Genomic DNA, 27,489 nt, shown 5'->3' with positions numbered 1-27,489 from the left:
TAGTATCCACTTGCCATTTTTAGCTATTTAGCAAACCAGAAGGCTAACCATCGAGCTGATTTGCGCGATTGTCTAGTTAGGTAACGTTAGCTAACTTTAAAACTCCACAGATTTGCTGCCTAACTGTCTTATGACATGTAACGGACTGCTCTCTCGTTTAGCTACCTAGTTACGTTGTTACAATAGCTGAAGTGTTTTGCGTTAGTTGCAACGCATTGGGGTGATGTTTTAAGTAATTCCCTGAACTTGAACTAACGTGTTACAGTTTTAAAGAGATCACACATTCTGCACATTCACCAGCATCAGTTCAGCCCAGACATTGCACGGATGCATTATACTTAACGTTAGACAAATCTGTACTGGGCAAAGCGAATGTGATTCTCCGGTATCCACACAGTATCTGTCTGGATTGGTGAATCTGCGCACTGGCTGCTAAAACTAGATTTCGTATCGCGTCTGCGGCTCCCGCCGTGCATTATGGGATTGAACGGTGGCACAGTTCTGAACCTGAAGTTAGCTAGGCAGAGCTGATGAAGCCTTCATAGGTTGCAAGTGAACAGGTAAATTGACTTTAATTTTATTATATTGTAATTGACTGATGTAATTCAGAAGCAGTGCACCATAAAGATCATATCAAGGAACCACACTCAAGCATTGCCACGAAACATTTCAGCACTGCCAGCTTGCTAAATTACCAGATAGCTAGCAACCCACCCAGTTTGCCTACGTATTAAGAACCCAGCTCGACTAGCTAACCTAGTTCGCCTCTAGTTCGGTAGTTAGGAAGTGAATATTGATAAATTCTTGTGTAGCTAACACGGTTTTAAAATGTAACGTTAATGCCACGTCTCTTGCCTTGAGAATTGGAACAGCAGTGATAAGCTTAAATAGCAAGCCAAGCACAACGACAAAGACTGGATGTCAGTTTATGTAGCCAAAGCTATCTAGCTATGAAGGAAGTAAAGCTAATCTTATGTCGGTCGCAGTTGAACACAATGCATAATTAGCCACAGTAGCTTGTCAGTTTATCTAAAAATCAATTTGTCTATAAGCTAGCGAGCTAATTACATAATAAACGACGATGGTTTACATGTGTAAACATTGACTTGTATCTAGCTAGATATTACTATCAAAAGGCACCAAGCTGGCTTCTGATACAACATTATACTTTTCAAAGGTTTCATGAAACGAAATGAGAAGATCTCAGTGTATTTGATATTCACTTTCTTTTGACAATAAGTATGTTATTATTTGGACTGGATTTGCAGAAACCAGCAATGTCAAACAAAGAAGTAAAATCTACCTTGAAAAATGCAAGGGAAGCCATCAAAAACAAAGACTATAAAGAGGCCTTGAAACACTGTAAGGTAAGCATTTGATGCATTTTGGCATTTTGGTCGAATTCATATTGGATGGGTACTAGGTTCTGGAACAAGGGTAGTGGGCCCAAGGTATTGGTTGTGAATAAGTGCAGTACAGCCACATCAAGATCACAGAAAAAGCCTTAGGGGGAAGCACACTCAAATGCACTTACAGATGGTCCATAGACTTTGAAGCAACCTCAGCATCCCATGGGCAAAGCCCATGTTCAGTATAACCAAACTGGCCCAAATCAGTAAGAGCAAAACAGCACTGGAAATGAGACTACCAACAGGAGTCTAATTATAGGATCATCAAGCACACATCTATCCTCTCGGTAACCCTGATTCATAGCCTGTTTAACACTTCATCAGTTTTTATGATATGATAATAAAGACCTAGTGTAATGCTTGAATGCTTCAGTGTTTAAATATAAGCCATGTTTGTACTTAAATGTTGTAAGAATTATTGGGAAATTTGGTCATTCTGTGTGTCTCCTTGGCATGCAAGGCTGTCCTGAAGCTGGAGAAGAACAACTACAATGCGTGGGTGTTCATTGGGGTGGCAGCGAGTGAGCTGGAGCAGCCAGACCAGGCCCAGACCGCCTACAGGAAGGCCTCGGAGCTGGAGCCCGACCAGCTGCTAGCATGGCAGGTGCGAGTTGATGGGAGGGGTGCAGCATCAACAGACTAGCGACCTCTCCTCTCTGCATCTAAGCTCCCCTGGAGAAATGGTGTAGCGCTGTTGCCTTTTTCCGTGTCACTTTAGTAAATGTAAATGTTGTTTTAGGCCTGATAGAGAGAACTAAATCAACTTAGCTGATTTTCTTCCCTGCTTTCCTCAGTGTAGTAGCTCATGGTTTAGAAGACTCCAGCCCTGTCCCCTTTTCTTTCCAGAAACATCTAAAATGCAACAGTTCTCTTCCTCTATATGGAAACACATTTATCTTTGTTTTAACATGAGGTCAATCAGATAGCACTACAATCAGGGTGAAGAAGTTGATCATCTTTTTATGATATGCTATCAAGTGTGAAATCATATTTTTGCAATGGACAACAAACGTAGCAACAGTTGTTTCCTAAGAATGTGTGGAATTAGAATGTTATCAATGATGGTATTTTTCTTGTAGGGGTTAGCAAACCTGTATGAAAAAAGTAGTGAGACAGCTTTCAAAGCTGAACTGCCAAAGGTCTACCAGAAACTCATAACGTTGTATGAAAGGTAAGCAGTGTCAGCTTCTCCTGACTCTGGTGTGACAGTAAAGTGACTTGTATGAGACGATGTGAATTCTCTGTGCAGACTGTAGAATGTGTATAATGCAGAGTGTAGTCATCACGGTTCTCTGTTTTGCATGTATACGTTTATTGTTATGTATATGTTCATAAGTTAATGGTTTCTTTCTCATTGTAGTTCAGACACAGTGAAATGCTATGAGGTGAGCAAGAAATTGGTCGATATCTATCATACGGAGAAGAATCATTTACAGGTTTGTACCAAGGACCAGACTGTTTAAATTTTGTTCACTTTGTTTGTAGTAATGTATTTCAGTATAAACAGTAGCTCAACAGCTCCCACTGGCATTTGGCTTTCACGGACAGGTGTATGTAGTTCTGTTTCCCCCAGGGTATTCTGATTTTCATTCTACCCCTAGTTCTTATCTATATGTAGTTTAACTCTTTGGAATTGGGGCCTGTGGGTTAGGTTTGTCTGAAGTAGAACCACAGAGGAGAGTAACAGCTAGGTGTGCCCTGCCCTGCAGGTAGCGAGGTTATGGCGGAGGCTGATCCAGCTGAAGGAGGAGGCGGGGGAGGGGGTGGAAAAGGCGGAGGTGCTGCAGATGTGGAAGCAGATGACCGAGCTGTTGGCCGACAGGGTAGAGGAGCAGGACAACGAGACTCAGCAACATGTGAGTGGGCAAGCAGCACCTTCTCTGTGTCATCCACACCCCGCTGAGACATCAGCTTTAGATAACCGAACTCCTGTAAATCTAATCTAGTGTATCATTGTATACGGTATATCTTGAACATGGTTCAAAGACTTCTAAATTCGTTTTTCTTCTCATTCGTTAAGTTGGAAACCTGCCCATGTAATGAACTGGGCTTCAATGGCCAGCTCTGTTTAATGAAAGGAGAGTAGAAGGCACATGTGCATTTTGAAAAGAGGAAATTGAATGATCTGATTCAGTGTTATTATTTCCATTACAGCTAATAACAGCTTTTGAAAAGGCCATGACCCTGACGGACAACGGTCCGTCAGAAGACCATCGGAAGCTCTCAACCAGTTACATTACCTGTTTATCAAAAGTAAGCTTGGATGTCATTCTTCATCTGTATGACGTACAGACACATATTGAACAGGATGCTACCCTCCTTCCGCTTAGAACTATCTGGAAGAATACATGGGTACATATACTTGTCAACATATACACATATATGTATTTGTGGGATATGGTTCAGAATCTGATCAGTTCAGAACATCATTTTGTGGAATGTTGTGTTTCGCTTGACTTTTAATGCTTATCCTCTAAAAATCCCTGGTAGTCTTAAAACATCCATAAGCGTTAATAATAGCTGCTGATTAACTTCAGTTTGGCTATTAACATTTTACTACAACGTTTATCTGAAGACATACTCTAGCAAATGTTTTGGGAACATCATATTGTGCATGTTCTTACCAAGCTGACATGAATGTTTCAGAGAAACACATGCTCAGAGTGCAGCCAACTTTGTTGAACCTTGTCTGTGCTATGTCTGTACCAGCTCCCCCATGAAGATGCGAAGATGAAGGAGGCCTGTGAATCCATGCTGTCACTCTATCCTGAACAAGCTTTCCCATTGGAAGTCCTCTGCACTCACCATCTCCAATCAGGTGTGTTCCCCTTAGCCCCGCCTATGAGACTGAAGGGCTGTTCTGACCCTGTGGTCAGTGGGAATAGCGTGTGCTTGTTTTTGTCACTGGGGTCAGTTGGTGTCTGCTGTGTTTGTGACAGGTGTCTGTAGTGAGGAGGCCGCCCAGTGCTTCGCACGGCTCTTGGAGGTGGATGCAGACAGTGGACCAGCCCACATAGGCCTGGGGATGAAGGCTCTGGAAGAGGGGAAATACGAGGAGGCCATCAAGTGCCTGGCTCAGGGTGAGCGTGGAGACGCAGGAGCTGAGAGCGTTACTGAAGGTCTTTGTCTCTGGGGCAGGCCGTCACTGATTCTCTGCTCTTTCAGGACTGAAGCGCCTGCGGTCCAGTGCGGTGGGCTGGTACAGTCTGGCTCGAGCCCAGCAGAAAATGCACCGCTACCCGGACAGTGTGGTCTCCTGCAGCCAAGGTGCGTCAGTCACATGGCTCAGGCCCCATCCCCGACCCTGGCACCAGTACATTTGCAGTCTAGCATGAGGGTGCACTGGAAGTCTGGGCTTCATATGTGGGTGTATACATTAGGGATCAGACCTCGAAATTGGTCAACCATGAATGGCTCAGTCTAATTGTTTATTAGCTATCCAAAACTGAAGAAAAGTCCAATTTCATATTTCTCATTTACATTCATCAAACCTAAGAACACTGTGTAAAATGGCAGATGACTCATTGACATTATTAAGTTTTTACTGCCTGGAAGAGCTCTCTGGTGCCAGTCATTGTTTATATGTGAAAACTAATGTTTCTTTCAGTACCGGGCAGGGAGGTGGGCTTGATTATTCAGTTATAAAAGTTATTGCAAGGCACACCCCTACCATCCAGGTTCTGGACAGCTCCAGACACAGAGAAAGTGAGTCAGCTCTGTTATGACCCCTGTCTGTCTGGCTCCCGCAGGGCTGAAGGCGATTGGCAGTGGTGGAAGGGAAGAGGAGTTGAGGCGGAGACTCCTGCAGCTGAAGGCGGAGGTTTTGTTGAGGAGTGGGGGGGAGCAGAACGTCGACGAGGCCCTGGACATTCTCGCACAGGTACAACGCTCTCCCTCTCAGGACAGCTGGGAAGCACTGACTTTATATTGTCATGCCAGTCCAGTCTCATAATGAGATTCATGACCATGGGTCCACACCTCCAATCTCAAAGGATCAAGATATTTTTTTCTTTTGAAAGTTGATATCAGAGTTTCAAAGTGTGTGTGTGTGTGTGTGTGTGTGTGTGTGTGTGTGTGTGTGTGTGTGTGTGTGTGTGTGTGGGCGGGGGGGGGGGTCGGGGGGTGTAGTAGTTGGTTTGCCTGCATTGGTCTGTTTGTGTCACTGCTGAGCTAATAGGAATGACATGTAGTGTAAGAACATAAAGAAACAGATCTTGCATTTGATTATTCATTTTTCAGGCCGGATTCTGTTGCTCCAGTGTGTAGGGTTCCCAGTAACAGTAGCAGTAGCCAACCGTACTCTGTAGAGCATTGCACAAGCAAATCGATGATTGTCACTGGTCTGGTTTTCAGCTCCCAGATGCTGACAATGACCCTGTTCTGGTGGCCTTGAAAGGAAGAGCATATCTGCAGAAAGGGCTTGCTGACCAAGCATTTCAGGTTCCTTTTTAGTTTCATCCCAAACTAATTTTAAATGACTTTAGTGCATGTCTTAAATTGCTTGGTGTTTTCCATACTTGCAAATTTTGCCATTACAAATAGATATAGGAGTACCTTCCTCCACTCTAACAAAACCGCTACATATAATCCTCCTATAATCAGCAGCTCTTGTCATCCTGAGTCTTCTGATGGATTCCATCACAAAATCCTGTAATGTTTTTCATTCCACATTTGTCCTGTAGGTGTCCTCAGAGCTCCTGGAGTCTCACCCCAGCCAAACTGAAGTCCTGGTTCTGAGGGGACTGGTATACTTGGCCCGAAACGAGCTGCAGCTGGCTGAGCAAAGGTGGGGCCTCTTATAGATTGTCTTGCTCTGCATCAGCCATTTCTTATTTTGTGCTTTGTACATCCCAAGGCATACTTCCCTGCGGTTCATTTTTTCTGACTGTTGTTGATGTTTTCTCAGAGAACGGAAGATTTCTTAAGACACATATTTGTTAGTAATATTCAATTGTCTGTAAACTACAGAGAACACCCCAATGTGGCCCTTACATTGTCCATTTCTCTCCCCCCCCTAAACCCAAGCTTCCTGAAGACAGTTGGGCACAACCCAGATTCGGGGGAGTCCTACTTCCTCCTGGGGCGGCTGTACTGGGACATGGGGGAAGAGACACGGCGGGACAAGGCCAAGGCCCACACCCACCTGCTGAAGGTCAGTGTGTGCTCTCACTCCGCCCCTGTGTGTTACCCAGACCTCCAAGGGGGAGCATTATTACATGAAATTATATAAGACACCTTTTCCATGGCAGCTTCTGTGCGTTAGAGTTCTACATTTTATTCATTCATACAGCTGGATATTTACTAAAGTAAACTGCCCTTCCTGGGAGCTGAACATACAGTTGAACATGCCATTATACCCTACTGCTCTCCTAGTAAGCTAGAGTTGTCAGCTGCAGCTGCCCATGAGTTAAATGGATCAGACTGAAAGTGAGTAAAAGTGGGATAAACAGTGGTGATTAATGACAGAGAGGGGTTGATGGTGTGGGTTGGGGACCAGTAGGACAGGCTGCACATTACCACAGGCTGTTTGATATGGGTAGATGGAAAAGCAGCAGCTCTGGATCTTGGAAGGGTACAAGCAGGGGTGACTCAGGGAAACAGCACAGGAATGCTTTCATTTCCCTTTGAACTATCACACAGTTTAGTGGATGATGCAGGACGACCTCTGCACTCCTCGTTAGTGTTTCATGAGCCTATTGAAAGGGTGACTTAAAGCTCCCAACTGTCTTTTTGGGTTTGCTTTTCAGGCTGCAAAGCTGGACCCTCAGCGGGGCTCTGTGTTCCGGTACCTGGGCCACTACTACAGAGATGTGGGTCGAGACAAGGTCAGGGCCAGGGGCTGCTACAAGCGAGCGTTCGAGCTTGACAGCACAGACGCCGAGTCTGGGGCGGCCACCGTGGACCTCAGCATGGAGCAGGGAGACATGGTGCGTCCTAAGTAGAGCGTATCCCAGCAAGCCCTTCACTTACCCTCCAAAGGCATATAGAATTGTTCTCAACACCACCTTCTGAAATCTTTGTAGCTACTACCTGACTGCAGTTTTGAACCATCTGTAAAAAAAAATTTCGTACATTTTAGACTTAAACCGAGAGAGAGTGTCCAGATAAATGTGCCAAGCACACAGGTAGATGACCTGTAAGGAGTATTTGAAAAATACTTTGTATGTTAGCCAGTCTCTTCAGCAGGGTCTTCTGTTTTTAAATAATGCTTCGTCATGGTCACGAGCATTACTTGTTGAAATGTTTATATGTCTGTTTGGGGTGCATGTGTTATGCACGTGTGGGTGTCTGTGTGTGTGTGTGTGTGTGTGTGTGTGTTTGTATATGAGTGTGATTACAAGCATTATGTGTTTGTCCTTGCCAGGACTCTGCTCTGGCGGTCCTGAGGACGGTGACTGAGAAGGCCACTCCTGGTTCTGCAAAGTGGGCGTGGATGAGACGAGGGCTGTACCATCTAAAGATTGGCCAGCACCCCCAGGCCATTGCAGAGTAAGAGCCAGACACAGGTGCTGTGGATAACAAAAGCACATCTCTGTTCTGCCAGTGGAAAACTCCCCTTACATCCCCTTACATCCCCTGATAATCAAGGTCTGGTGGAACAGAGAAAGGCTTTTTTTAACAGACGTGTCATTAATTAAATTAGCTGACGAATTTAAGCTTTAACATTAGAAAAACATAGTCTGTGTCACAGTCAGAGACTTGAATGGGGTTCATTCCCCAGTGTAGACAGTGATTCCTTCGAAAAAGAATGTGTCAGCAGTTTGATCTTAGTTCGCTCACTGTAAAAGATGATGAGAAAGAGAATGTTGAGAGACCTGGACAGCCTGCTGTGGCTCCAGATTTCCTCCATGAAAAACACGTAAAGAGTACTAGAACAGCCTGGTGTGGTTCTTGATTCGCCTCCCTTGTCTGTTTGTGCTGAATGCCCGCCCTCTGCTCTCTAGCCTGCGGGCGGCCCTCAGGGCAGACCCCCAGGACTGGGTCTGCTGGGAGTGTTTGGGAGAGGCCTACCTGAACAGCAGGAGCTTCACGGCGGCGCTGAAGACCTTCAACAGAGCCCATGAGCTCCACCCGGACTCCATCTACAGCCTGTACCAGATGGCGGCCATCAAGCAGACCCTGGGGAAGTTCAAGGAGGCCGTGGGAGAGTACATGCAGATCATCAGCCGGGAGGACTACGTCCCAGCACTGAAAGGTGAGGGGGTGGGGCCAGACATCTGGGGGAGGGTGTGTCATGATAGATTGACTCAGCACTTTTCTCTGTGTGGTAACAATTTGATGCAAAAAAGATTGCGACAGGCTGTAATTTAAGGTCCCTGACTAAATGTATTTAAGGACTCTGAAAAAGAGGATAATAGAATCTGAACTGGTTCTTGGTTTTTGAGCAGTACTGTAGATCTCTCTTCTGAATGTACCAGTGGTGTGAGTGAGTGTACTAAGCTGCTATCATTGTTACCCCTCTCAGGTTTGGGTGAGTGCTATCTGGCTTTGGCTCGAGCTGCGATGGAAGACTATCTGGACGGGCGGGCGGTTGACCTCATTCAACTGGCCATTGGGTGCCTCTTCAGGTTAGAGCATAAATGTTGGCTGGCTGCCATCTTGTTTGAGGTTTGATAGGGTTTTTGCAGTAGCAGTACAGTGCATTGCATTACTGGCATCTAGCAGATGCTCTTATCCAGAGCGACTTACATCAGTTACAGTGTTTTACAATGTTATCCATTTATACAGCTGGGTATTTGCTGTCTAAGGGTATAGCAGCAGTGCCCCAGAGGGGAATTGAACCAGTAACCTTTCGGTTACGAGTCCTGTTCCTTAACCACTATGCTACACTACACAGCAGCAGAGCTGACTGTATGCGTTTTTACTGTGGAATGTCTCCATTGTGTCCATATCCACCCACAGTATACTTTGTGCCTCTACTCTGAGCTTTCTTTAAGTGCCTGTCATTGCTGTGCCATGCTGCATTTTTGTGGTCCTCCCACTTTGAGGCATGCCCGTTTGTGTTTGACAAGAAGAGATGTGGAAGTGACCACAACACCAAAACACATGTCGTACATTCATTAAGCTATTTATTTGTCTATTTCTCTAGCTTTTCCTGCTCAGTGTAATGTTATTTACACATCTGCCTTCTATAAAAGTGTGGTTTTTATGATTGTGATAAAGCAGGTTGCCTCTCTTATAACACACATTTAGTGGTAGTCAAGTCATAAACTGATCCTTGACCTTCTGTCAAAATACAGTCGCAAAGTCTTTTTGGTTGCTGGCTCAGTAAGTCCATCCAACAAAAATGCCAAGCCACAGTTGACCACATAGCCCTGTTTTTGATCAGATTGTTAAAACGCTCAGAGTTCTCAGAATGACCTGTGCCTGTTCTTGTGTTTAAAGAGCAGTACAGCAGCGCCCGGATTTGTCCTGCCTCTGGAAGCTGCTGGGAGACGTCTGCACCTCAGCCCACATAGTGTCCCCCAACCGAGCCGTAGTACTGGTACCAGGTCTACTCTCAGGGCTGGATCCCCCGGACCAGAACCACTCGCTCAACCAGACCCAGATCCTCAAGCTCGGAGAGAGGTTGCTTCATCAGTTTATACCTGAGACAGAGGAACAACCTCTGAACTGGGAAAAGCCTTTTGAGCACTTGTTATTTTTATTCCAGTACCCAATATATTTTCACTGCGTATTAGTTACATATCAATACAGTTTGCTTTCAGTGTTGAATAATGAAGCAGTAGTCTAAATCATAGTGAAGTAATTATTCCTGTTGAAGTACTAGCACTTGGAAAGAGTGTGCCTAAGTCAAAGTGAAGGTATTTGCTCCTGGAGAAAAAATAAAATGTCAAAAGCAAACGGTGATATTAAAATATAGATGATTTTTATATACAGATGTGTAATGTAGCATTATTAGCATTTCCCCTGTAACTGTGTTTTCACCCATCTCCATGGATACAGCTGCTATGGCCGAGCGCTGAAGCTCATGCCAGAGGCCGCTAATTTGTGGTATGACCTTGGCCTGAACTACCACCATCAGTCCCGTCGGCTGATTGGCCAGGTGGAAGACGGGGAGTCCCGCCAGCTGCTCGACAAGTCGGTGCAGGTACTGTATTCGCACAGAGAGCTTTGTGCCTCATTTGAAAGGCAGAGGCTACTTGTGGTCGATCAGCCTGTCAGTCATATGTCTCTTCCCTCCTCAGTGCATCAAGAAGGCCGTAATGCTGGACAGCAGTAACCATAGCTACTGGAATGCGCTTGGGGTCGTGTCCGTGAGCAAAGGTGAGTCAGAGACCTGGGAGGAACGTCACAGAAAGATTGGCTTCACTCGCTTGCATATAAAGTGATTTGTACTCACAAGGGCTGTGATTTCGTGATTTGAAGATGTGGCTCTCTTGGGAATTTGCCGTCTGTACAGGCTGAGTGGCAGCATGCTCTGAATGGTAACTGATGCAACCCAACACTTTGTATTTCTGTAATGCGGTACAGCTGAAGGAGGGACAAAAACAGAACAACTGCTGTGACTTCATGTGCACGTCTCCCTCAGTAACAGACGCATGAATTATAATATTTGCTTGATGGAACTGAAATCTTTATTTGTTGGATTTTTCCTGCTCATTTTAAATTTGCATTTCAGGAATCGAAAACTTCGCTCTTGCTCAGCACTCCTTCATTAAGTCTGTGAACCTGGGAACAAATGTGAGTAAATCAGTGCACATGCAAGAATCAAAAGTGGTGCAGACAGTGTACAGCATCTCTAAGTGTTACTCTTTCTGTAATTCACACACACACTACCTCTCTATCTCTCTCTTTCTCTCTGTTCTCCAGAATGTCACAGCTTGGACAAACCTGGGGGCTTTGTATTTGAAGAAGGAGAATATTGAGGTGAGTCACTTTAATCGTGACCGCCATGTTCCCTTTTCACCAAAACTCCCCATACGCTCCTTCACAATAAGAGCCCCCTTTTGCCCTTCAGTACAGGGTGATAAGTGCGATCATATACATATATAGCCTTTGTCCACCTGAATATAACACAACCAGTAATACAGTACAAGGCAAACGTATGTAGTAATGTGCTTTTAACATCAGAAAATTAACACTATGTGTGTGTATTAGGTACTATTTTCATTCACAAAAATAAGCAGCAGGGAAGCACTGAGAAAAGGGAGGGGCAGTGGAGCAGAACAGAGCTGGACACCATCATGCTGTAATCCTCTGTACTTCTGATTGCAAATTTTTTCTTCTAGCTCGCCCACGAGGCCTTCAAGATCGCCCAGTCTCTGGAGCCACTGTATGTCAATTGCTGGATTGGACAGGTACAGTAACAATGTGCAGACACTTCTCAGCTCTTTCACCTCTGCGCATCACCAGCTATTATCATCCAGCTCACTGAAGCTCATTAGTTAGCACTCAGTGTCTGGTAGCCCAAATCACCGTTGACATGATGATGGGGTCAAAGCAGTAGTGATTTTGCAGGGGTTCTGGGACGCCCTGTCAGAGATGAGTCATCAGCCTCGTCAGCACTCCCCAATCACGCACGCGTCCTCTCTGACCTCTGTGTTCCCCCTTTAGGCCCTGATTGCAGAAACAGTGGGGAGCTACGACACCATGGATCTGTTCAGACACACCACCGAGCTCAGCACTCATGTACGGGGTAGACCTGCTGACCTTGCCCCCAGAACATTTGCAGTTTACCGCTTAATGACTGTCATTGTAAACATTTAGGTGTTGATTGGATTGGATTGTCTCTTTTCTCTTTCTGTTTCCCATTCCCCCGTACCCTCTCTCTCCCTCTCTCTCTTTCTCCCCCCCATTCCTCTCTCCCTTTCCCTCTCTACCTCTCTTCCCCTCTCCCTCTCTCCCCCTCTGTCTACTTCTCCCTCTCTCCCCCATCTCTCTTCTTCCCCCCTTCCCCATGTATCCCTTTCCCTCCCTCCTCCTGTTCCCCTCTTTCCCTTTCTCCCTCTCCTCCTCTTTCCTCCATCCCTCCCTCTCACCCCCCCCTCTCCCCCTCTCCCACCGCCCCCTCCCCCCATCTTCCTCCCCCCTTCTTCGGTTTCTCCCTCTCTCCCCTGCAGACGGAGGGTGTGAAAGGCTATGCTTACTGGGTGTGCTCCACGCTGCTGGACAAGAGCAACAGGGACTCAGAGCTGTACCGCTACAACATCGTCCAGATGAACGCCGTCTCCGCGGCCCAGGTGGCCCTGAGCAAGTACACAGGTGGGCCTTTGCTGCGGGCCCGCACACTTCGCCGTGGGTGCCACTCATACCAGCAGTGCAGAGTGCAAATGGATCTTACATCCATTTAATTAATGGTCATTTAGTTAATGGTCATCGTTCGGTAGTGTATTGGAGTGAGTCATTCGGTCTCTCAGAAAGTAATGCAGGACATTGTTTTTAAACCTGGGTGTGGTCTAGAAAGCCAGGGAAAGAGTTTGGTAGGAAATACCAAGAATTTGTAACCAGCATTAGTTGTGTTGGTCCCTTTGAAAGGATGATTCCAGAGGCCCTTGAAAGGATAAGTTGAAATTTGAATGGTGATTTCCTAGGTATACTGACAATAGTTTCCCAATTCCAGATTCTAATGCATTTAAAACTGCATCACTGTGAAGAGGTGTACATTAAATTATTCTTAAATTGTAAAAATATTTCATTAAAGGAGTGTTTTAAAAACAAATAGTCAAACAAGCAAATGTGATCTGTGACTAGCCATTTCATTCAGATACACGTAAATATATTAGTTGTGCGTTTGTCTCTGTCTGCCCTCTGAAGGTGGTTGCTAGCACTGCGATTCAGTATGCTGATTTGTAAATGATCATTTGATCCTGAAGGGCAAAAAAGACTCTGAACTTCTTTTGATGGATCTGGCAGTGTGCCTTCTCCATTAAAAGCCGCCTCATCCATCTCTCTGTACCCCCCTGTTCCTTGCAGAGAGAATCCAGACCGATCCAAGTGCGTTCGTCATGCTGGGCTACCTCAATGAGCACCTGGATCTGAGAAAGCAGGCCACTCAGGCCTATCAGAGGTAATGTTATGCACCATCCCTATGAGTGCCTCCTGCATGGTCAAAGTGACCGGTCAGTCCATTCACTCACTTGGAATGGAAGCTATGTCTCAGCCTTGATTCAGGGGTTTATGTGCAGTGCTGTTGGTTTTATTTTCAGTCCTTGTAGATCCTGTGGGACTTACTGAAAGTGAGAATAAAGGTGGCGACCTTTGTGTCCTTATCAAACTCCCAAACTTGCTCTCTAAATCTGGGCTGTCATAATCATTCCCCTTACAGTCTATTGGCTAAACAATCCCTTACTTTTCCTATCTCCCTTGTTTTCTGAGGTTGTTGCTTTAAGAGGTCCGAGTTGTTGTGAAATAAATCTTAATAAACGTACTTGCACATGTTTATATATGATCAAACTTTTGCTTGCTGGTGACACTGGGACTGCTTTGTCCCCTCAGGGCTGTGGAGCTGCTGGAGCCCACGGGACGGACAGAGGAGCTGAGCTTCGCCCTCAGGAACTACGGCCGCGCCCTCTGGTAACCCTCACTGACGCCCTGAGCCCTGCCTCGATGTAGTGTGGGACTGTGATTTCGCCGGTACAACACCCACAGAGGTCCCCGTAGACTCTGTCTGGCTCACACTCCAGTCATCGGTTGCATTGTTTCCCTCTAAAACCACCCAGGGAACCCATAATCCTCCGCTCTTTTGAGGAAAACCAAAATAAGTAGTACAGACTCCTTTGCTTTATACTGGTTTAAAAAAAAATCCATTTGAGCTATGGAAGCTAGGTCAGTCAATTAGAATTGTAAATATCTGTGTCAGAGCTGTTTGTCAGTGTCTCGTACACACCGAGGACTGTAGCCACAGATCTCCGACTCAGTGAGGATTAGCAGGGCAGCCTGCTCGTCCATTGTGTGGGCAGCATCAGAGGAGGACGATAGGCTGATGATAGGGTGGCAACGTGGGTATTAGCTGATTGGGGGAAAGATGACAACTGCACAGAGAGGCTACGCAGAGAATTTGGGGGAGGAATGTGGTCATGGATGGAGGGGTTGTATCTAAGGACAAGCAAACGGGTAATGAGGAGGGAGAGGGGAAGCTGAGGATGGCTTTAATCCTTTTATGTTCCTCATAGTAACACTGGCCAATGGGAGGAAGCAGTGCGCATCTACTCCTCCACACCACTGGAGGAGCTGCATGACCTCACGGGACAGGCGCTGGCATACTTCAGAGCTGGCCTCCTGCAGGACAGCGTGAATGGTGAGTAACACTGTGTGTGTGTGTGTGTGTGTGAGAGGGAGAGAGAGAGAGAGAGAGGGTGAGAGCATGAGAGCATGTCACTTTTTTCTATAATTGCTACTTTAAAATCACCACGCAGTCTGTCTGCGTGTGTCTGTACGCTGTATATTTGCACATGTCTCTGTGCCACCTGTCCCTGTGGTTGTTTCTGACCCCCCGTGTCCTCCGTCTGTCCCCCCTGTGTCGCAGCGTACGAGAGGGCCCTGGCGGTGGCCTCCACTGAGAAGGAGAGGGCCTACATCCTGACAGCGCTGGGTCTGCTGCAGCACAGGCAGGGCAGCATGGACACAGCCAAGACCCTGCTCTTCAAGTGGTGCGTTCCAAAGCCTGCTGTCAACACAGGCTGTTATTTTCCGTGTTTCGGCCCCGCAGCAACACCTAGAGGAACAGGATTTGCACAGTTCAAATGGCTAGCAGATTGGTGTAGAAAAACGTGAAAGTTTGTATTGGTGTCTGACGAATTTTAACCAAAATGCATTTTTCATGTTCATGTGAGCAATTGACTCATTGTTTTGGTTGACTGACTGTCTGAACGACTGATGGATTGATGGATTAACTGGCTGACTGATTGGTTAACCGATTGGCTGGCTGGCTGACTGACTGATTGATTGCCTGATTGATTGATTGATTGGCTGACTGATTGACTGACTGATTGATTGATTGGCTGACTGATTGATTGATTGATTGATTGGCTGACTGACTGACTGTTTCTGTGTGCGTGCAGCTCCATGCTGAAGGAGCCCATTGCGGAGAGCCTGCTTTCCCTGTGCGCTCTGGGCCTGGTGCACAGGGACGCCACCCTGGCCAGCGCCGCACTCACCGAGTTGCTGAAACTGAGGGGGGGCGGGGACTCCGTGGAGGAGCGCTGCCTGCTCACCTGCGCCCTGCTGGCCCTGCAGGGGAACTACAGCGCTGTACAGAGGGAGGCTGCCCGCGCTGTGCACAGGTATCCCAGCATGCACTGCAACCCCATCCTTGTGAGTATGCAGTTCAGTTTGATCAGATGGATAATGACCTCTTCTTTTTCTCTCTTGCAGTAACCCAGGCAGCCCCTGTCTCTGGGCTCTGCTGTCCCGACTGGTGCCACAGTACTACCCCAAAAAGGCCAACGTAAGTATGTCAGGGTGCGAATGTGTTGCCACAGAATGGGCAGCTCACACCAAGAGCTCACTAAGGTCTCTTTTCCTAGTGAGGCAGAAATGTTGATGCTTTTGCGATACAGAAAGATTAATAGTACGGAAATGAATGTATATTAAGATGCAGGCTTTGTCAGAGTTCAGAAAACCTGCCCGGTACGTATTATCACATTGTGTAAATACTCATCTTTGTGTTTACAGGGTGGCGCGGTAGCTGGGAGTGTGGCCTGTCATTCCAGCATGACTCAGGGAAAGGTAAAGCTCCAGCTTTACACACTCTCAACAGAGTCTGGCTCTCCCTCTCTGTAGGCACCAGATCTGGGCACCTTACCTGACACTGTGTGCTTTGAGTATAAAGACCGTTCAGAGATCTAAGAAATATCCATCTCTGCTGTCATGCAAAACACAAGAGACCCTGTGTGGAGCATAATGTGTACTAATGGCAAAACTCCAAGACTCTTTGAAATCCTAAGTTATTATCCTAACTGTTCTGCATTTCCCGTTCCCTGGCAAAAAGTGATTTCCTCCCTGTGTGCACTTACTGTGAAGCGGAAGTCTGTGCATTAAATACAGCCCCTGAAAGCTATAAACACGTTTAATCTAAGCACCTCAGTCATCAAAAGCAATTAGTATGACGGCCGACTCCAGACATCAAGGAGCATTCACCTAATGCATGTTAAATGGTCTCCGCTCTCCCTGTTATTGATGTCCTCATTATTGTAATTTTTGTTTTGAATTAATTTGGCATGCGATCTCATCCATAGCAGTTTACACGGCTGTCAGGGAAAGATGCACATCATAAAAGCTGCAAGGACAATGGCTTAGTGATCGAATAGCAAATGTGAGCTCATTAATGGCAAAGCATCCGGCTAAAACATAGGAGCAAGATAAGCATGCTGCCAGTCGGATACAGGCATATCGAGCCTATGACAAGGTGGAGCGGCCGCCGCTGCGATTCTTAAGTAGGACCCGGGGGTCGGGCTCCCTTTTGATCCACAGCTTGTGTGGGTGTGTTCTGGTGAGGATGTGAATTTGTATGTTACTGTGGGTGTACATGCAAGCTCACATGGAGTTCTTGGTGCTGCAGTTCATGCCCTGTCTGGGCCCTTCAAGAATAGGAAACTCTTTGAAGCAACATTATTTGCAGGCGGTTTGAGAATGGTTGTTTTCATTCCAGTCTGTCATTGTTCATTGTGAAATGTGTTTGTTTCGAGTTTAACAGAGGAAGGCTTCGCCTCTGTCCTGACCGTTTCTGCGGTGGCTGGTGTAATTCATGCTTCATTGTTCGTTTTATCAACCCATCAGCTGTGAATTTCAGCCTTCATTTCATGCAGGTTGTGGGAAATACCCTGATTTGCTCGCATTGTTAGCCTGAGTTGCCATGCTCCTCTCTCCCTGTAGAAGGCGCTGCTGTACAGTGGAGTGAACCAGCTTGCGTGTGGCAGGCACTCGGGTGAAGACGAAAGCCGGAATGCCTTGAAGACCATACAGAGGGCGGCGCTGCTTTGCCCCGGTAGGTCAGCAACGGCCACACAAACAGCATCAGCGAAACGCCTGCGCACACCCACACACAATAACAGACATTTCCTCCGTGAACTATAGTGAATTTTCACCGGGTTTAAACTGAAGGGAGAGGAGGGAGAGAATTCACTCTGCAGCAGAGGTCCTCTGTTCTCTAACAGATGATGATATTCCATGGCTACTATCAATAGTTTGGGAAAGTCAGTTTTTTTACCCTTGCACCTGTCTCTCTCTGTACAAGTTATGTATAGCCTAACTGGCTAGGGTCCAACTTAACTGAACTGATGTGTTCTGAACATAAAATGCACAAGTAGGTGCTACACACAGAGGGTGGATTAAGAGCGTCACCCTCTCACTTTAAGGCTCTCTGTGATCCCTGGACATAGATAAATGCAAATCTGCATGTGTAATGAACACACTGGTTCAGTTGTTTCCTTTGTATCAAAATTGCTGTACAGTTTGTTTGTTTTGCTGGATCTTTCTGGGGCTTGAGTTTTTCCTTTGTATTGCTGCTTGAATGGCCACACTTGTACTGCTTGTCTGCTAGTTCCTCCACTCAGTCCTCAGCTAAGCCCACTTCATCCTCCCTGTGAGCTGAGGAGGTGAAATGGGAGTTCTGACAGTTTAAGCCTGGAAATTCAAGAAGCTGGTAGTTTCAGAAGCCGCTTTTTCAACCACGTATTAGAACAGCCAGCCCAGTGCCACACACCCCTTTTAGCTTCTCTCCCTCACTGACTGTGTTCATGCAGGCAGCTCGAGCGGGGGCATTGAGGTCACACGCCCGCAATGAAGAGATGCCCCCCTGAGATGGACAGTGTCCCTGACTCTGAGCCCCTCCCTCTTTCTCCCTCTCTCTCGCTCTCTCTCAGATGACCCGGCGGTGTGGGCCGCCCTGATGGCGGCGTGTCACACGGAGAACACCGCCTGCTCGCTCTCGGGCTCCGCCCCCCGCAGACAGGGCCTGGAGGGCGTGCTGATGGCCCGGGTGTCCGAGAAAGGTCGGTACCGGGCAGCGCCAGCAGCGGCTGGGTCGGCCGCGGCACGTCCCATTAACACAGGGAACATTCTGCATAGTCGTATTTAAAATGACAGATGAATGCAGTGCGCCGGAGGTGCAGCTGTTTCATTACCGGCCTTCATTCCCAGAGCTCTCCCCGGTGTGTCACGCATCGACATTGTGCCGGAATATCAGCTGGGCCCCCTCTCTGCAGGTTCCCGCTGCTGTCTGGGGTAAACAATAGAAATTGAATTCCATTACTGCAATGGGCAGACTTAATCAAAGCAACAATCAATATGTGAGAGTGGCAGCCATATTGAAAGGAGGCATTTTGAACAGTGGGCAGGCAGGTGTAGCCTGAGTACTGCGCTCTGTCAGCTGAGGTCTGTAAGTTACAATCAGGGACTGCCTTTCTATGGTGGGGCTCTTGGCCCAGTATTGTTTTTTTTTGTCAGACTAAGACCAGTTCTTGTAACTTGTATTTACTTATCAAAGGAAGAAAGTAAGAAATGTGACATATTTCAACAAGGAGCAAAATGTGTTTAATTAAAAGAAGGATACTTAATTAAAAGAACAACACTACAGATGCCTGCAAAACTGCAAGCCGTTGTGAATTGATTCATATAAGCAGTTAGCATTCCAAATTTTTCATTGAAATCATGACAGTCTGAATTTTGGCCTCATTTTGAAAACGCGTAGTATGATAGAGAATGACATCCTTTTATCTTTGTCCCAGTATCTTATCCATTTAAGCCATTGAACCCATTCCATGTTATCCCGGTGAGGTCAAAGCCTTTAGTGATGGTGAGCAGGCCGCCGTAACCTGTGAGTTCTGCACAAGCAGGTCATCCCGGTCTGTCCCCTATGCACAGATCTGATCCGTGGTGGCTGGCCAAGGCTGGGAGTAGAGTTTCACAGTCTGGATTGGAGGAGGTAGAACCTGTCTGAGTGACAGCGTCCAGCCCAAAGGCCAGTGCTGGAATGTGAGGACACTACTTAAGTGCAGCCAGCGTTGTGTATCTGAATGGGCTGGTTTTTGGCTCACATCTCCCAGCTTTGAAAAATGCCCCTCCCCTTAACATTTAGCAGTCTGAAATGTTCCCAAAGTTTTAGATTGCTGTGAAATATGGAGTTAAAAAGGCACCTTGGACTGTTCTCTGAAGGAGAGAGGTTTGTCTTACAGTTGCCATTAAATGTCATTTATATTTACACTGGAGCTTGAAAGTCGTTCCGATATTTTCAGGAGAAGTAAATGTGTTTCTGAAATGGAACCCCTGGGAAAGTGGTTAGTCAGACGTACAAAGTCAATGGTCCTTAGAAGGACGGTTCATAAATGCTTTGTGCATCCAATCTAAAACTGTGTTCCTGGGTTTTAGTTTCTCAAAGAGGAACAAGTGCTCTTTAAGGCTGTTTTCAGAGCATTCCCAGGGGAACAGTGGGATAAAACCGAAAGGCTCAGAAAGCGGTCCACAGATGCACACATACACAGAGCATTATGGGAGAAAGAGGTACAAAGGTACACACATCCACAGTGCATTGCCATGGTTTTAGTCCTACTGACCTTCAGAAAAACAGTTTTCAAGCTGAGAGATTTGATGAATGCTCCTTGTAGATCAGCTGTCAGGTGAGGAGACTTGGTGAATGCATCATACCTTTGTGTCCGTTTTTGGAGTTGACTGCCCTCCTGTGTGTGTGTTTGTGAATGTAAGAGGTTTTTTTGGCGTGTGTGTGTGTGTGTGTGTGTGCGTGTGTATGTATGTGTATGTTTGTGTGTATGTGTGTGTTTGTTTGTGTGCGTCAGTGAGCACGACAGTGGTTCTGTGTGATTTTGTTTGTCTGTGTGACGGTGTTGGCGTGTGTGTGTGCCTCAGTGAGCGTGACACTGTTCCTGTGTGTGTGTGTGTGTGTGTGTGTGTGTGTGTGTGTGTGTGTGTGTGTGTATGTGTGTGTATGTGTATGTATGTGTATGTTTGTGTGTATGTGTGTGTTTGTTTGTGTGCGTCAGTGAGCGCGACAGTGTTTCTGTGTGATTTTGTTTGTCTGTGTGACGGTGTTGGCATGTGTGTGTGCCTCAGTGAGCGTGACACTGTTCCTGTGTGTGTGTGTCTGTGTATGTGTGTGTATGTGTATGTATGTGTATGTTTGTGTGTATGTGTGTGTTTGTTTGTGTGCGTCAGTGAGCGCGACAGTGGTTCTGTGTGATTTTGTTTGTCTGTGTGACGGTGTTGGCATGTGTGTGTGCCTCAGTGAGCGTGACACTGTTCCTGTGTGTGTGTGTGTGTGTGTGTTTGTTTGTGAGTGACACAGCGTTTTTTTGTGTGCGCACACGCACTGACCCTGCCGCTCTGTGCTCTCAGTGAAGGCAGTGGAGGAGCAGGAGAAGCCCCTCGCTCAGGCCCTGGAGGGCTGGGTTCTACAGCAGGCCGTGTCCGGACTCGAACAGGCCGGCCAGCGCTCTGAGGCCGAGGCCCTCTGCACCCAGGTATGGCCGCTCACTCACTCACTCACTCACTCACTCACTCACTCACTCACTCACCCACTCAACCTGTCAGTCATTCACTCACTCACATTCACTCACGCATGCACATGCTCACTCACTCGCTTGCTGACTCTCACATACATGCACTCACTCACTCACTCACTCACTCAACCTTTCAGTCATTCACTCATTCACTCACATTCACTCACGCATGCACATGCTCACTCACTCGCTGACTCAGTCGCTCACTCACTCACATTCACTCATGCATGCACATGCTCACTCACTCGCTTGCTGACTCTCACATACATGCACTCACTCACTCACTCACTCACTCACTCAACCTTTCAGTCATTCACTCATTCACTCACATTCACTCCCGCATGCACATGCTCACTCACTCACTCATTTACTTCCCGACTCAGTCATTCACTCACATACTAACTCATGCATGCACGCACGCACTCATCCCTGCTGTCATTTATCACTCTCCTGCTCACTTACTCCTCCATTCGCTTATTGACGCAGTCGCATGCTGTACTTCCAGCTGAGATGAACACTAAAGAGCTCTTCCCTCTCATCAGTCTCTGTGTTTCGGCTGCTTTTCTCCTGTCAACAGCAGAGCGTCAGCAAATCTTTCATAATCAAGTAACAGAAACGTGCAAATATTGACAAAAACATTTGCAAGTGTAAAGGCACCCTGTGCAGTGCATTTGTTTATGTGCGAGAGCATCAAATAAATGTATTACTTCAAAGGAATGCTGTAAATGTGATCCTGTCAGCAAGTCTCTCTCTGTATTCCTGCTTCCCTCCCCACTCCCCTCATACATCCTGCCATCTTTTTATCTCACCTCCTTCCTGTTTACATCTCTCACTTCCCTCTCCTTCCTCCTGTTTTGCCTCTGTCTTGCTTTACGCTTTCTCCCCCCCTTGTTCCCCCCCCCTCTCTCCCTCTTTCCTCCCCCTCTCTCCTCCTCCCTCCTCTCAGGTTCTGAGCGTGTCCCCGGAGCAGCCCGCCGTGTTCCTGTTGCTGCGGCAGGTTCAGTGTGAGAGCCTCCTGCTGTCCGGTTCCGGCACCAGCCTTCCCGCCGCGGTCCTGGACCAGCTCAGCGCCGCCGTCCTGGCCAATCACACCTCCGTGTCCGCCTGGCACGTGAGTCACGAGCTCTAGCATCCCCATTCACACAGTTGCATCACCCAGCACGGTCTCACTGGAAATCTGCGACACATACCGTTACACAGTCATGGAGACTACCAGTCATGCAGCTACACTACCCTGCTCAGTTGTATTGGAACCCACACATGCACATATAGTTACATTGCAATGGAGACCACCATTCACACAGTTATACTAGCAAGCTCAGTTTCACTGCAATCCAAAGTTACAAAGCCATAGAAATCAATATACATATTCAGCACATGAAGTTCCACTGCTATGCCATAGAGGCATGGCCATTCACACAGAAACAGGTACCGGTAATTGCAAAAAACTGTTGTGCTGCTATTTCACTTATACCGTATGTAGTGGATTAACTCACCAAGGAAGCAGGCGTGTGGGATGGGATCCTACTCTAATGATTACTGAAGGTGAATTTCTTTAAATGACATTTCTGCTGTTGAATGTTGGCACAATTAAATTTATCAGGCAGCCTCCAACAGTGATGGGATTATTAATTGTAATTTGGTGGTAGGTGTTCATGGAAAGTGTGCTAAGCAATTTTTTACATTGATAATTCTGACATCAATAGATTTACTTATGATTAGTAAACTCCCTACAAACATGGAAGCATTAGTGCATGGAAAATCAAACACAAAAGCACAAGCAGTGCGATCTGTCTTAATGATCTGAATCCAAGATTCGTAGATTTCCCTAAGGCATTTGAAACATTAAGTTCTCCAGGTCGGGTGAAAAAATGTCTGTTTGTGTTGTTGCAACCATTGTTTAATTCCCAAAGAAGTCTGACTCACTCTGCAGAAACTGAAGGATCTCGGAAAATAACATTCTCGACTCTCTTTCTTTTAAAGCCATTTAGGTCGCCAAACCAAGCTTTCATTGTAGTTTGGAGTTGAGCTGTTTTTCATGTTGTTGTCCAGTGGAATTTTTAATGGAAATAGAGGCATTATAAGCAAAACTGCATGACATTTGCAGAAGAATTCAGAGTTATATTGTGACTCCCCTGTGATCTCCCCTCCTCCCTCTGTGCCCTTTTCCTCTCCCTCTCACACGCTCTCCTCTCTCCCTCCCTTGTTCTCCCACCTCCCTCTCCTTTCATCTCTCTCTTTTTCTCCTCCTCCCCCTCCCTCCCTCCACCTCTCTCTCTCTCTCTCTGTCTCCTCCTCTCCCAGTGGCTGGCGGAGGTGTACCGGACGCAGGGGCTTCTGGTCCAGGCAGTGATGGCCTACAGACAGAGCCTCCAGCTGGCCTCTCAGCTGGGCCTCTTCAGCGGGAAGCTGGCGAGTTTGCTGCGGCTGGCCCTGCTGGCCCTGGCCCCCTGCATGGTGAGTTGCACGGGCACGCAGAAGGCGTGCACCGCAGAGCTGGAACCAGGCTGGCTCGTGTGCAGTCGTTCGCATTCTGCATGGCTTCCCTTTGCCTGCAAGCGTTACTGCTGCTAGCTCACTCACAATGCAGACACGCTGTGAGTGGAGTCAGAAGGCTGCACAGCTAAGCTGCTTCTGCCGGCGCTAAACACTGACAAGATAAACACTGAAATGGAACAAGAAGCTTGCTGCCACTGCTGATCACGAGAAACAATTAGAGGTAAATAGAGGTAATGTTAAGGCAGGCTTTTTCAGGAAAACTTCAGCCTTGGTCTTGGAAGAAGTCCAGGTGGTCGTCGTGATCTGGGGAGAGTTCAGGACTCAGCGTGATGCCATGCCCTGCAGTTCTGGGTGTGGGTAATATGATGCAAAAGGCATCGTGCTGAAGTCAGGCAGCTCTGGGTCCTGCCTGTGTTAGCATTGCTCAGGCTCAATACAGGGAGTATGTTTTGTGTTTATGTCAGGGCCGGAGAGATAATGACACAGGGAGACAAGCACACAGCAGCTTTAAGGCTAGAAATGCCACAGGAGGCGAGGTGCGCAGGACAAGGGCTACTGAAGGAGAAAGATCCCCTTAAATTTCTTCCTCCAGAACCAATGATTTAATGAAACACAAATGGAGCTTCTGAAAAACAGGAGGCAGTTTTGTTCGTAAGCATCCCCAACGAGGGGTTGATGTAGAACGGTGCCCAGGATGGTTTCACTGAGTGGTGATTTAATGACTTAAAGTTAAATGACTTAAAGTGATTTAATTAAAAGTTGACTGGGACATTCCGCCTGTAACCTGGTGGAGGTTTAATCGGAATAAGCAGGTTCAGTCCAGTCTCTCTCTCTCTCTCTTTCTCTCTTTCTCTCTTTTTCTGTCACTCTTTCTTTCTCCCTCTCTCTCTCTCTCTCTCTCTCTCTCTCCGAGCTGCCCGCTGGTCAAGGTGCCCTCTGGCGAATAATCTCTTTCACACTCCCCGAGTGATAATTATCCCAGCACAAAGCCGGGTCTGCCTCAGGACCAAAGACTCCAAATTAAATTAAAGCATTCTGGGGGAGTTTTTTGAGCCAAGCTAGTTTTCCTGTTCAGTCATTGAACTTTTTGTTCTCAAGCTTGTTTGTTTAATGGCATTTTTTTCACGGCTTCATTTGACTTGCTCAGTGCACACGGACACATTCAGGAAATTATTAGCACCCCAGCTGTTAACCTTTCTTTCTCGAGATTAATACATATAAATTATGCTTTTTTTTGGCAAAATGATGAATGTGAGGATTTAACTGATCCTTGTCAACGTTCCTCTCCCCCAGGCAAACGTCCCTGGCAGTGAATGGAAGGACCTGGTTTTGGAGGCCACCACGGAGGCCCTGAAGCTGGGCCCCTGTCCCATGGCTCTACTCTTCCAGGCCCTTCTGCAGTTCTCCCTAAAAATGGGTGCCAGGTGTGTGTCCCGTGACCGCCAGATTCACTCTGCCCGCTTCTGCACTGAGGGGATGGAAGTCAGTGGATATAGCCACAGAGCCACTGTGGGAAAAGCACATTATTGCCCCTTTTTGGGACTGGGACTTGCAGGGACGAGGTCTAACAGCCCATTGACTCTTTCCAAGAAGACCAGCGTCTATCACGGTCATGTTGTCGTTCCAGCAAGCTTCTTCCTTTAGCCAAAGCGAGCGTGACATCAGCGGCCAGAGGCTTGGTTTGAGAAAGGCAGTGGAGAAGCATCGGGGCTTTTTCAGGCTGAAGGTCTTTGTAGGCCATCAGCCCCAGTCCCAGTAACAATAACAGAAAAGGGCTGTCCCCTTCTATGCCTCTTTGCCTGGATTACTGATGTAGCTGAGCACGACAGGATGGGGAAATGATTTTATATACAAATAGCTCTCTCTATTTGTGTGTGTGTGTGTGTGTGTGTGTGTGTGTGTGTGTGTGTGTGTGTGTGTGTGTGTCAGGCCTCCTCACATCACAGCTTATGTGATGTACGTTGCTGCAATCGCTGTAATGTGGCGAATTTGTGACTTGCAGTTCTCTAGAGTAAACCCACAGCAAGCTTCATGCTGTAACGCACAACATGTGCAACCTAATTACTCATCACAGCATCGCGCTGATAGTGAAGGAGCACTCTGCAGATATAAACATAAATACTCTGTGCTGCTCCAGGGAAACACGTCGCCTGTTAGAGAGGATCGTCTACCCCTCCGGCCAGGCGTACCCCGAAACCGTGGTGTCCGTGGCACGCTGGTACCTCCTCCGCCACCTCCACGCCAAGGATGACCAGGAGCTGATGGACGTAAGACCCCCCCCCCCCTCCCCCCTTCCCCCCCCCCCGTCCGTGACTCCGGTCGGCTGTCGGCGAGCAGCAGGGCCATCTGCAGCACGCAGCATGCTGGCTCAGAGGAATCCGTAATGAGGGGAGGACTCGCTCGCTGTCACAGCACAGCGCGTATCCTCAGGCAGTCTCCTAGGGGAGGACTGTGGCTTCTTTAATGGCGTGCTCCACGGCGCCGATGCGATGTGATGGATCAGACAGAGAGAGGGCTTTGTAAATGTAACCGCTGCTCTATAAGTGTAACCTCATATTGCAGGGGAAGTCGGGTGGGAGGGAGCGTATTAAATTACCCAAGCCTGGGCAACCCGTGCAGGTGTGGGAGGGTTATGCGATATTGATCTTTCGCAACAGAGAAATGGTGATGCAGGCGGGATTCCCTCCACGCCAGTCATTTATTCCACGCGCCTGGATCAATTTCACTAATGCCATTGATGGGGAAATATTAGGGCTGAAACGCTTAAAGGATGTGCAATGCATTGTCTCTGCTTCCCTCTATCCTGCAGACTCTAATGGACGAGGCCAGAGCCTGCGGGGACTCCAGACTCATGGACTTCCACAAGCAGCTGTGCTCTTAACGCCGGCTCAGACCGCAGGCACATCGGGGAACGCAGCGTCATCAGCAACACAGCCAATCCACATCCAGTACAGACCTTGCACTTAAAAACTGTGTCGCGTGTGTCTGACGCACTGAACCCAGGGTGCGTTAATCAAATGTAAATGTTTACTGCCGTGAAAAGGAATCATGTTTAACTGTGAGCTGCCCAGGCATGGCGCTTGGGGACGAGCACTTGCAGCACGGCCAAGCTTCCGCATTGGGTGCTGTGTTGAAGAAAATGGCAGGAGCTGCCTGTGCGGTGACATTTCCCCGTCCTGACAGACTGCGTGGGACAGCTCTGCAGTTTTTAAGATGATGCCTCCTGTCCGTGAGACTGCAGGGCGAGAGAGAGCATACAGCAGGAGCCAGAAAAGGGATTTTGTAAGGCTTGAGATTCCTCGCCCTGGACTTCCTCAGATGGTCTTAATGCTAACATACTTGTCAGCAGCTACGTGCTTTCTCTGGTGTGCAAATGTGCTTTATGCTTGAGATGAGGAAAATTCTCCAATTAACAGAATTCACAAATCTGTATTTACCAAAGCGGGAGGGGGGCAAGGATCATTTTAGAGAAGAGAGTAATTGCTTTGATGGTCAAAGTGACGTGCTATTGTGCCATTGTGCTCTTTGTGGGTCTTGCCTCCAGTTATTTAAGTTGTAAGAACTTAAATAAATGAAATTCATCTCAAAAGGAGAAAAAATACCAAGGACTCAGTTGTGTTTGTTTTACATCACCAGCACAATATGATTACACAAATTCAAGCGTGCCTCCTACAGGAGACAGCACTGAGATGCACTCCCAGTTAGCACCAGTGGGAGTTTCGCAGCCTGCGTTGGTCTCACTGTTCAGGTCTGTCAGTCGTATCATGTCCCCTGCAGTGAAGTCACAATCACAGACAGCACGGTGCAGCAGCAAATTTACAGCAAGACAATGTGTGATGTTACATCCAGAACATACAGTGTAATCCATCCATCTTCAGGCAGAGGAAGTGATACAAGCGTGCACTTAGATTTGGACAATTCTCCATGACTGTAAGTACATGTATGATTTATTCAACAAAACGCCTATTAACAACCAGGATGCCTTCAAAGCAGATTCATATGGTATTGATTTGTCATCTTAACTCATTTGAATTGACCAATACATTCTACATTATGGATTGTGCAGATGACTAGAGCCTTAATCTAGCTGTGGAAGAAACAGTGCAAGATTTCCAAAACAAGTGTTT

The 27,489-nt window shown here is 47.2% G+C and overlaps 1 protein-coding gene across 1 annotated transcript; it reads left to right on the top strand.

Annotated features, from left to right (window-relative positions):
* Window positions 1-488: 488 nt before the first annotated feature.
* ttc37 (tetratricopeptide repeat domain 37) lies at window positions 489-26,810 on the top strand. The gene is made up of 41 exons (XM_036527899.1): window positions 489-560; window positions 1,269-1,367; window positions 1,870-2,013; window positions 2,489-2,580; window positions 2,770-2,845; window positions 3,119-3,265; window positions 3,564-3,662; window positions 4,119-4,227; window positions 4,349-4,489; window positions 4,575-4,676; window positions 5,159-5,289; window positions 5,763-5,849; window positions 6,092-6,195; window positions 6,435-6,561; window positions 7,157-7,336; window positions 7,774-7,898; window positions 8,354-8,604; window positions 8,875-8,977; window positions 9,795-9,977; window positions 10,356-10,500; window positions 10,598-10,676; window positions 11,032-11,093; window positions 11,223-11,279; window positions 11,642-11,710; window positions 11,967-12,041; window positions 12,473-12,614; window positions 13,326-13,419; window positions 13,848-13,925; window positions 14,525-14,649; window positions 14,878-15,001; window positions 15,413-15,634; window positions 15,726-15,798; window positions 16,026-16,079; window positions 17,226-17,337; window positions 18,215-18,343; window positions 20,700-20,824; window positions 21,810-21,974; window positions 23,168-23,320; window positions 24,656-24,786; window positions 25,500-25,629; window positions 26,172-26,810. Exons 2-41 carry the CDS (start codon window positions 1,278-1,280, stop codon window positions 26,241-26,243), a joined length of 4,707 nt encoding a protein of 1,568 aa, XP_036383792.1. The 5' UTR covers window positions 489-560; window positions 1,269-1,277; the 3' UTR covers window positions 26,244-26,810.
* The last annotated feature ends 679 nt before the right edge of the window (window positions 26,811-27,489 follow it).

This window comes from Megalops cyprinoides, chromosome 4 (genome assembly GCF_013368585.1).
Source record: "Megalops cyprinoides isolate fMegCyp1 chromosome 4, fMegCyp1.pri, whole genome shotgun sequence".
NCBI lineage: Eukaryota > Metazoa > Chordata > Actinopteri > Elopiformes > Megalopidae > Megalops > Megalops cyprinoides.
This window is presented reverse-complemented; position numbering and strand designations above follow the sequence as displayed.